This window comes from Tympanuchus pallidicinctus, unplaced genomic scaffold, assembly GCF_026119805.1.
Source record: "Tympanuchus pallidicinctus isolate F22 unplaced genomic scaffold, pur_lepc_1.0 scaffold3, whole genome shotgun sequence".
Classification (NCBI taxonomy): Eukaryota; Metazoa; Chordata; class Aves; order Galliformes; family Phasianidae; genus Tympanuchus; species Tympanuchus pallidicinctus.
The window spans coordinates 100,305,220-100,315,727 of NW_026294747.1; the positions used below are offsets into that span (position 1 = coordinate 100,305,220).

The 10,508-nt window shown below is 38.7% G+C and overlaps 1 protein-coding gene and 1 long non-coding RNA gene across 3 annotated transcripts in view; one reads left to right on the forward strand and one right to left on the reverse strand.

The window, feature by feature from the left end:
* Positions 1-126: 126 nt before the first annotated feature.
* Positions 127-9,069, forward strand: UBA5 (ubiquitin like modifier activating enzyme 5). 2 transcript variants are annotated; one of them, XM_052694184.1, is made up of 12 exons: positions 127-461; positions 581-626; positions 724-813; positions 1,842-1,951; positions 2,389-2,475; positions 2,756-2,840; positions 3,695-3,799; positions 4,016-4,143; positions 4,977-5,112; positions 5,528-5,603; positions 6,058-6,164; positions 6,708-9,069. In XM_052694184.1, the coding sequence occupies exons 1-12, from the start codon at positions 316-318 to the stop codon at positions 6,789-6,791; spliced, it is 1,200 nt and encodes a 399-aa protein (XP_052550144.1). In that variant the 5' UTR covers positions 127-315; the 3' UTR covers positions 6,792-9,069. The 2 variants fall into 2 exon arrangements, with proteins under 2 accessions (XP_052550144.1, XP_052550145.1); XM_052694185.1 differs by lacking the exons at positions 127-461; positions 581-626 and having other exon boundaries at positions 724-808.
* Positions 9,070-10,051: 982 nt separating this feature from the next.
* The window catches only part of LOC128086043 (uncharacterized), a 32,353-nt gene continuing 31,896 nt past the window's right edge, over positions 10,052-10,508 (reverse strand). The window contains exon 2 of the long non-coding RNA XR_008209223.1: positions 10,052-10,394. This is a non-coding gene — a long non-coding RNA (uncharacterized LOC128086043). The remainder of the gene's footprint in view (positions 10,395-10,508) is intronic.

Below are 10,508 nucleotides of genomic sequence, written 5' to 3' on the forward strand. Positions count from 1 at the left end.
GCTCCTTACGGAGCCGCCCTTTCCGGGGTTGCCGCGACAACGGGAGGCTGCCTGGTCCATCACCGAAAGCGGTCCTCCGTGCCGTGGCTCTCGGTGCCGGCCGGGTTTTCCCGGAGGAAAGCGGCTCGCAGGGCAGGGTTTCGGTGCCGCGCGGGACTGGCGAGGCTGATTCGTGCTCTCGGCCCGTCGGAGCGCGTTCGCTGCCGCGCGGCAGACGCCTGGCCCGCCACGGGAACGCTCGCTGAGGCGGCGGGAGCGGCGGACGGGTCCGCGGCGTTCCAGGAAGCCGCTGCCGAGAACAGACGTGTCGCTGCCATGGCGGAGGGAGGGCAGGTGGAGCTGCTGCAGCGCCGCGTGCGGGAGCTGGAGCGGGAGCTGGAGGTGGTGCGGGGCGGGCGGACGGCGGCGAGGAGCCGCATCGAGACCATGAGCCCCGAGGTGACGGATTCCAATCCCTACAGGTGGGAACGGACTGCAGAGGGAGGGAAGGAATGAGGGTGATGAGAATACCTGAAAAGCAAAGTTTCCGCGAGAAATATAAAAAACGTCTTGTTTATAATGATGCTGCTTTTCTTTGCAGTCGCTTGATGGCGTTAAAAAGAATGGGAATTGTCAAAGATTATGAGGTAAGCGTGTGTCTGCGCGAGGACAGCTGTGTGTTTTCACCTCTCCCCTGTCCCCACAGTGGCGATGCACTGATTTGTGCATTATTTCTTCCCGCAGAAAATCCGTACTTTCACAGTTGCGATAGTAGGCGTGGGGGGAGTTGGCAGTGTGACTGCTGAGATGTTGACAAGGTGTGGCATTGGTAAGGTAATGTGAGTTTTCTTGTACTTCGTAGACTGGTCTGCGTCATTAAAAGTTAGAGTTGGTATTCCTCCCTTGGTTTTGCCCGAGTAGAAGTGCTGTGAAGAAAGCACTCGTGAACAGCGTTTAAATAAAATAAGTGAAGGATCTTAAGTCTGCATTTTTCTTAACACTAATAACGTTTGTTTAGGTCAGTAGCCCTGCATCACGTGAACTCTTTGTGTTCTCTGCACTCTTATGTGAGTCCGTCTGTCTAATATCTCATCAGGTTATTGCAAGAGGAAAACAGAACAAAGGAAAAGAAGGGGGTATAGCTCACATAGAACATTAAGGCCTATGAGAACAAGTAAATGCTCAAGAAATTGAACTGCAGATGTTGAATGTATTTTTACCCACAAAAATTATTTTTTCATGTGACACAGCTAAACATGTAGCAGCAGTTAAAAATAACTGATGTGAGTATAGATAGTGAGAAGCTATAGAGTTAACAGCCTGTTCTTTAAAAGGAGGAATTTGGGGAATGGCTTGAGTGTTCATAATTGCAGGCAAAACCTCTCCATTTACTCTTGGAAGTTAAGAATCTTCTTAATACAGAGATAATGCAATGTTTTTCATTACAAAGCATATTCCTCCTTTCTCTACAGGAGCAATTCTGGTAGACCAGCATCCTCTACCTAGAAAGGATGTTCCTTGTGTTCAATAATTTATTGATTCAAAATTCATATCAGTCAACATATGAGTATTCTGTAGGCACTTGAAAAGAACTTGAAAAGAAGTTCATGAAGAACTATATGCCAAGACACAAGTAAAAGAATTGACACAGTCTAGTTAATGCCAGAATGGCAAGTAGGAAAGTGAGAACAGAGTTGATAGGGTTCATGTAAATAATCTCTCTAATCTTTCAAATGTATTTAGTTTAGAACCACACAGATTGCCTATTTATGTATTTAAACAGCAGCTGTTTAAAATGGCCTGTTCTGGAGCTCTATGTACTGCTTTGTTTGGAGGATCACAAAATACAATCTCTATTGTAGCTTCTTCTGTTTGATTATGACAAAGTGGAACTGGCAAACATGAACAGACTCTTCTTCCAACCTCATCAAGCTGGATTAAGTAAAGTGCAAGCAGCAGAGCATACCTTGAGGTACGACTTAGAGAAGTGGATATCTAATGGTATCTATCCAGGATGCCACGACAGCAAACCAATGTTTCACGCTTAATTGCTTACAAAGTAGCATGGTTTAGTGTGGAAATTTGAGAATGAAGCAGCTGGGGCAACAGCTGATATTTTAGGGACATTTTTGTCCTTTCCAGAACCTTAAAAGTGAATCTTTCTACACATAGCTAATTTTGCTCAGAAGTTTAATATAAATTATTATATTTCAATATCTAGGTGGTTTGTTTCCTTTTGTTTGAGGGTGGAGGGAGGGTCTCTTCATCTAATTTGTATGTTTTTGTAATTATGCTGCCTTTTAGCCTTCAAAATGGAAGCTGAAGACTATAGCAGTACTTGTGGAGTTAGGGAATGAAATGCAAGTTACCGTCTTTATTAACATTGCCTCATTTTATTTCCTCATTAAGAAATATTAATCCTGATGTGCAATTTGAAGTACACAACTATAACATCACTACACTGGACAATTTTGAACATTTCATGGATAGAATAAGGTAAAATATATATTGTAATAGATAAAGTTTTTCCTGATATATTTTGAGTATATACGATATAAAAATTATATTAATATAAAATGGCCTTATATTTAAGTTCCAGCTTCAGTGTGCTGCTATTCCTACTGCAATTAAGCTGCTAGTTGTACCTTGTGTTTGCACAAGTTTGGTTATAAGTATACTTCCCCTGTGCCTCTGTACTTTAAAGAAATACATTGATTGCTATGCTGGTGTTACGTTCTGCCAGCAGTTTCATGCATGCTTCTGATACTTGTTTCAGTAATGGTGCACTAGAGGAAGGGAAGCCTGTTGATCTTGTTCTAAGCTGTGTGGACAACTTTGAAGCTCGCATGGCAATTAACACGGTAAGACCACAGGCATGAGTTCACGGAGGTCAGTTTTCTTTTATAAGTACTAATAGGAATTGTGGGGACTGCAGAAAAGACAGGGACTTCAAGAATCTTCCAAGAAAGTTCCTCCTCAATTTAAGGAAATAGAATCTGATATTTTACCCAGCTCTTATAACACATACTTTATGTAAACATAAGCAAAGTCTTTTAAATTACTAGCAGCTTATGGTTAGTAGAAGAATTGTTGTTGTAAGTGCTTTCTGTATTTCCAAATTACCTTGTTTAAGGAAAGGTACTGTTAAGTCTTTGTAGGTTAAATCTTAACAAACTTTCTAATACTGTGTATCGAATTGTATACAGCTTTCTGCATACTAAAAATGTCTTAAAGCTGTACACCTAATCATCCTGTTTTGCTTTATAGTTAGCAATCAATGCAGGGTGAATGCTAAATGCATGGTTTCTGTTATCCTACAGCAAGCTTAATCTGCAGATTGTATGCACTGAGTGTACACAGATACTCTGGATCTGTGCCTCAAAGCATAGGAAAAAAACCACTCTATAAGTAGTTTTTGCAATTAGATCCTGTAGTGTGGGTCTGTAGTAACTGCATCACTAAGGCATGTAGTTGTTCAAAGCACACAGGTCCTCAGGAACTCACGAAGGCACAGCTTCATGGGCAGAAATTTAGTCTGTCCTTTGACTCTCATGAACAGTTTCTATTTTACTTTTTCATGTTCTTCTTTCTGATACAGCCTTTCTGTGTTAAAGCATGAGAGTCAGTATGTTTAATCCTTCTTAATTCACAACGTCTCTTTTTTTTTTCCATTAAACTTCTGCAGTACTGATGCATATGTTTCTGTGTTTCTAAGGCCTGCAATGAGCTTGGACAAATCTGGATGGAGTCTGGAGTGAGTGAAAATGCAGTGTCAGGACACATCCAGCTGATCATTCCTGGTGAATCCGCTTGTTTTGCGGTATGTGGTGCTCAGAGGAATTGCTGGTTCCTGTCTTTTGAAATGGGACCGGCAGTATGAAGATCAGCTGTCTAGTGAATGTAATCCTAGCACAGATAATGGAGTAGCTTAAAATGACGTGTGAGACGTGGCTGTTGGTTTGTTTTTGTTGGGTTTTGTTTTTGTTTTTTTCCTTAATGCATTTTGCTTAAACTGTACTTCTTCATTTCCCCTCAGTGTGCTCCTCCACTTGTGGTTGCTGCAAATATTGATGAGAAAACATTAAAACGAGAAGGAGTTTGTGCAGCTAGTCTTCCCACAACCATGGGTGTTGTGGCTGGAATTCTCGTACAGAATGTTCTGAAGTAAGTGTTTGAGTTGCTGCTAGGCGATGTACAGCAGTACCATAAGAGAGCAGTTCCTTCAAGCTTCTTGGGTAATGATGAATTTGGTTCTTTTTCTAAATTTATGACTTATTTACTGAAGGTACTGGCATCATCAGACAGGGCTGGAATACACACTGCTTGAATTGCTGGTGTCTTTATTTTGTAGCTGCTCTCTTTAATGTAACATCTCGGGGCAAGGAAAAGTCTTCATTTTTTCCCCAAGAATTTCTGTTACTCCATGCAAATGTTTTTGAAACTTGATATTATTGAAATTTTAGTCTTTAATGACATTTATACTTTGAAAATAAGACTTCATTTAGACAACTTTTAGCCTTATCTTGCCTTAATCAGTTGTCCAGAAAATTCTAGCTATGAAGAATAAAAAATGTTTGCAATTATTCCTGCAAACAATGAAGATCCATTTTTCAGCTGCACAGTGAGAGGTATTGTAAAAAACTGTATACCAACACATGTTATTCTTTAATGAAGGATGCAAATATTGCTTCTTAATTTAAATCTCTGTTCTCATCACAAGCATGGCCTTATGTAAAGATGATTAACTGCTTCTGGTTCCTGCTGAAAATTCTCCCTTTGAAATACATGGCACCTGTGTGTTTTAAGCAATGAATTAGGGCACAGGGGAAAACTGCCTGCCTATTATTCTGAACACATTTTTTTCTGAGACAGTAGCTCATGCACAACAAAAGTACCAGCCTTTAACACTGGTATGAAAGAGTATTCTAAAAGTTCTTTGTCAGGTTTGTACTTGTGTATAAAGACGTGCTTTCTCTGTCTGTGTTATCTTTTATCAGGTATCTTTTAAATTTTGGTACTGTGAGTTACTATCTTGGCTACAATGCGATGCAGGATTTCTTTCCAACTATGGCTATGAAGCCAAATCCACAATGTAGTGATCAAAATTGCAGGAAACAGCAAGAAAATTATAAGGTAAAATTGGGGTTGTTCAGCCTGGAGAAGGGAAGGCTCTGGGGAGAACTACAGATGCTAAGAAACTAAGGATGCTGAAAGTATCCAGAGTCAGGCTGGAAGGGGCTCTGGACATCCTGGTCTGATGGCAGGTGTCACTGCCCACAGCAGGAGGTTGGAATCAGATGGTCTTCAAGGTTCTTCCAGCCCAAATCATTCTATGATTCTCAGCCTTTCTGGCAGTCATATTACTGAGTGTTAATGGACGTTTTAAAATTTGCAGGTATTCTGCCTTTTATGCCTAACAAAGTTCAAAACAGTGAACTGTGTACCTTAAAACAAGCACAAATACTAGATTTGATCTTCCTCGCTTGTTGAAAATTGAACTGCTATATATACCTTAAATTTTTATATCTTTTAAATTTTTTTCCTTCAGATAAAAGAAGCTGCACAACCAAAACAAGAAGAAATTGATCAGGAAGAAGAAATAGTGCATGAAGACAATGACTGGGGTAAGTCATCAGCTGATGACTAAGTGAAGCATGATACTGGGAACAGCATTTTAATTGTTTGTTGTGGATGAGGGAGCATGGACTTCTCATGCATCCCATTGTTTGTAACTTACACTGTATAATTGCTGCTGGTTTGTCACAGGTTTTGACAGTAATACTAAAACAATTTGATATAGTTTTATCATAATGAGCATGTTTTAGGTTCAAAAGCTTACAAATGTTTAAATAATATGCTTGGTTGTTCTTATCTGAAAGTTACATATCTGGAAGCATTTCATATATCGTAAAGGGAAATCATAGTATTGTTAATGAAGTTGTTGAAATTGAAGCTCTTTCTGCTTTAAATGTTTTTTCTATTCCAGAAAATTAGCTGCAGTTTTGTTCTTGCTATAATGTAGTGATTAAAGGACTCTCTTACCCTTTAATGGAGTTCTCTGTTCCTTTTAATGCAAAGGCATCGAATTGGTATCAGAAACTACAGAAGATGAACTGAAAGCTGCTTCTGGTCCAGTACCTGATCTTCCTGTTGGAATTACTGTAGCATATACTATCCCAAACAAGGTAATACATTTATTATTTACAATGACACTATTTTTTTTTAAAAAATAAATCTTATAGATTATATGTATAAAATTAGCTACTTTGGTTACCCTTCAAACGTTAAAATAAAGTATCATCTTAAACAAGTCCAGTAGAACTGAAGCTCAGTACATTCAGCTGGTGTCTTCTATGGTTCTGTGTTTTCATGACATATATTCCCTTAAATATGGATGCTAGTGTGAATGCAGTTTTGAAATGATAGAAGTGAATGTATTTCTTGGGGTGGGAAGGCAAATTTCTCAACTGCTCTTTTTGTGAGTGATATTTTTACCATCTTTGTCAAAGTGCAGTTGGTATGTTTGGGGAACACAGAATGTGTGTTTTGCAAGCAGAACTTTCAAACTTCAGTCAGAACAGAGTTTGCAAAGTGTGCTGAGTTGAGCCTTATCTTGTAATGGAGTGCTTGGTTCTGGGAAAGTGTGACGTATCTGCAGTAAAGCTTGTTTGTGGAGATGATTTAGTGTGCTTCTTCTGTTGCTGACCTTTTCTTCCTTTTACTACTAGGAAGAGAATCTGACAGCTGAGGAAACAGTGGCTGAGTCTGAAGAAAGCCTGGAAGATCTCATGGCCAAAATGCGGAACTTGTAGCAAAACAAATACTAAGGACAAGTATAGAAGTTTGGATTGACATCAGATTTCGAGTAGACTTCCCTCCACTGAAGCTTATCTTTACATATCTAATGAAATTGAACTGTTATACAGGGGGGAAGTAGACAGACTTATCCTTGTTTATATTTCATTGTCTTTTCATGGTTTTAACATACAGAGTTGCACTACTGTAAGTTTGAATTTTTCAGCGTTCTGGGGTCCAAATAATCAATGGAAAATTAAAAAAGATGAACTAATAAAAAAAAGTATGCATAGCACATGATATGCAATACCAGGTTATGAAAATATAGCATGGGACAAATGAAAGATGAAATCTGCTGACTGGAACAGATAGAATAGGTCAAGGGCAGCTGACAGTGCCCCACTCATTACTGCTTTTTCTATTCCTTGGACTTGAACTGGGTTGTTCACTGGACTCTGTTTAAAGTCCTGACATGAATTACGTTGTCTGTATTTTCAGTGAGTAAATGTAACATTTCAGCCTTTTCATCAGCCTTAAATATTCCTGGTATGGATATATATAGATATTTAACTTCTGTGTTTTTTTTCATTTTTTACTACTGCTTATTCATAATTAGCTGCCTGTATGTGATAATGCTTTGAGTATGAAGAGATGCAGGAGCTTTTATTAGCAGGTAATTAGGCTGGCAGGCTGCCATCACTTCAGCAGGTGGGTGCTTTCCATGGCAAAATCCATAAGATCAACAGTAACACTGGGATGCACAGGAGATTTTCTCCCTCTGAAAATCAAACTGTTTTAACTGGTTTCTAAACTATCCCCATCATATGGGCTATTTAATGTACTTAATGCTTGTATAGGAAGGCTTCTAAAATGAGATGCTCTAAAGGTTCAGTGTAGCAGATATCTAAGTTGAGTGGCTGAGCTATTGTATTTGTCCAGCACATAATGTTAAGGCAGAGGTATTTACTTTTAAATGATCCTGTGTTGAACTGACCTGTAAACATACACGTTACGTAGTGCCAGTACCTACAAACCTGGAAGTACCAATTTCAGGTATTTCAACTAGGGGTGTCTGATCCAGAACTTCACTACTACTTAGATTTGGCTTAGAAGAACATAAATTGGAGCATCTCCAGTAATAAAAATATTTCTAACTTCGGCTCTCCAAAAATATTTCTGCAGCACAGTGCAGTTAAAATACAATCTGCCAGTTTGCATTAGCAGCCACATCCGAGCAGCAGGTAAAAAGAGAGTAATATTTTGGAAGTGCTTCTGTCTCTTAGGGTAGCTTGTGTAAGAAGTTGTTTCTGATTTCAGAGGAATGATTGCGAGCTTCAAAATGTGTTCTCTCCCCAGTTAACATGAGGCTATATTATTTATACAAAAATCACATTGGAAGTTGTTTGTTTGTTTTCTGAGGGAGAGGTGCATTGTTTTGTAAAATGGAAGATGGTTTTAGATTGAGTTCAGTTTTGGAGAAAACGTTTTAAGAAATCAAGTGTAAAGAGGAAGGACAAATACGGAGATCATAAAAAAAGGTACATACCTGAATCAGTGTCACTGAGTCTGTGTTAGCATAGTCTACGTGTTAATTTGTGTCACATTCCTTTGTGAGATACTTTACCTTTCTCTTGGGAACAGTAAAAGTGAGGCACACACAACTCAGGAGATTGAGGAAAACGGTTCTCTCATTTCTACAAGTTCATTTAAACTGGACTCTTAGCTATTTGGCTGACAGGACTGCTGACACATGATTGACAGCTTTATGGGAGGTAACTGTTTACCACTGTCCTGCATATGTAGTTCTTTGAGCAAATTCGTACCTTTCTGTCTGTGCGCTTTCAAAGTGTGCAAATGCTTCTGTGTTACTTTCAGGTGGTCAGCAGCATATACTGGAACAATGGGAAAATATTTGGAGAAGACTGTTTAAATAGTTAACATTATTTAAAAGTAAACAGCATCAGGACAAAAACAAAAAGCAGCTTTAAGAATCTTTTTTCCAGTTAAAAAAGACATTTACAAGTATAATATATTCCAACCACAAAACCTAATGGAAAAATCTACTACTTCTTTTGCTATGAAATAACAAATTAAACATATTGCACCGTTCTAGTTTGGCTTTGTTTGTTGGCAGTCCTATAAACAAAGATCTCTGTTTTTACTGTGTGTCATGAACGTTACTGAAATGTTGATATTCTGTCCATGTGATTAAATCTCCACTGAAACTGAAGACTTTCTTTTCTGAGGTGGAACTCTCTATAAAACTATTAAATAAACTTCAAAATTTGGCTTATACTGGTCTATAGCTTGCTTAGGTTTGTTTATTTTTTCAGTGCAAAACTGTCTCAAGAATATTTTGACCGTAGCTACAAAGCTTATGGCCAACACAGTGCCTACAAGACTCTCCACTATTAATCATAGTCCCGTTACACTTTCTGTTAACATTTTTTCTTTGAGTTGATAAATGCTTACTATTTCTTCACTACCTTTGCTAACTGGACCATGGATGGTCAAGATCTGCTATTTCTGGGGCCTGACTTTTTTTCCTCCAAAAGCAGCTGTGTGACTGATGAAGAAACAGGGAGGGAAGTCACTCAAAGGAAGAACAGTAATAATTCAGAACTAGAAATCATTAAGTGAGGAAAGTTTGATTGGGCAGGGGAGGTTTACAAAGCAGTTTCCTATTTAACTAGAAGTGCTAAGGTAACTGAGAGCAAGTTATTTCACTTGCATATTAAAATCAGTTAATAGGTAGCTCAGACATTGTTAATTCATGCTATGAGCTTTAAGGAAGGGTATCAACACACCTTAGAACAGTAGGCAACAGAAACAAATACAAGTTGAGAAGGGTGGAGAGGAGATTTCTTTTTCTTTCTTACTTTGTAGCAATCCTGCAAACATGAGTCTCTAAGGTGGCTGGAATATAGAGGAAAAACTTCCTCTGATTAAAAAGCCTTTTTCTAAAGAGAAAAATGACCAGAGTGTTGTTACAAAGGATCAACCTTGTCTGAAATTCAAGAGCTACTTTTTAATACTTTTTCAACTAAGCCTTAACATACTGGCTTGCAAGTTTATTCATTGCATGCCAGTTTCATACACACTTCCTTTTGCCCAATATACCAAGCTATGAAAACCTTTCTAAAAGAGCAATCCCTTTTAACTCAATTCCAAACTGGGAAAAATTTACTCTGCAAGTGGAAAAATTAACATGCACTGAATAAAAACAGACTGGGAAATACTTCTGAGTGACTAAGAAATTAAAAGAAAATACAGCAGGTAGATTTAATTAGCATCTTTTTATTGGATGGCAAACTATTTTGTATCAGTAGCTTACACAAGCATTCTTGGATTGCAAAAGATTCAATGAGGTTAAAAAACCGGAAGTCTATTTAAAGGTTTAACAATAAGGCATCATATCACACTCCTTTTCATTCAGATTCCTCACTGAAGCGTTTTCACTGAACAACTAGAGTTGTTGAATCTGACAAGAGATTTACTTGTATACAGTGATACCTTCAGATACATTTTTTTCCCAAGGAAACCAATTATTTTTGAAGAAGTCTCTTGAATCTGAGTGTATAGCGACTGCTGCATCAGGGCCTGAGCCTCTGATTGACCACCTGAGGCAAGCACTGAGTCAGCCAAAGGAGCACAGGTGAAGGCAATTCAGTTGTGCTGCAGGAAGGGCTGGAGCCTGGCTGCACCTCTCCTAGACCTCATTTAAGGGCTGACTG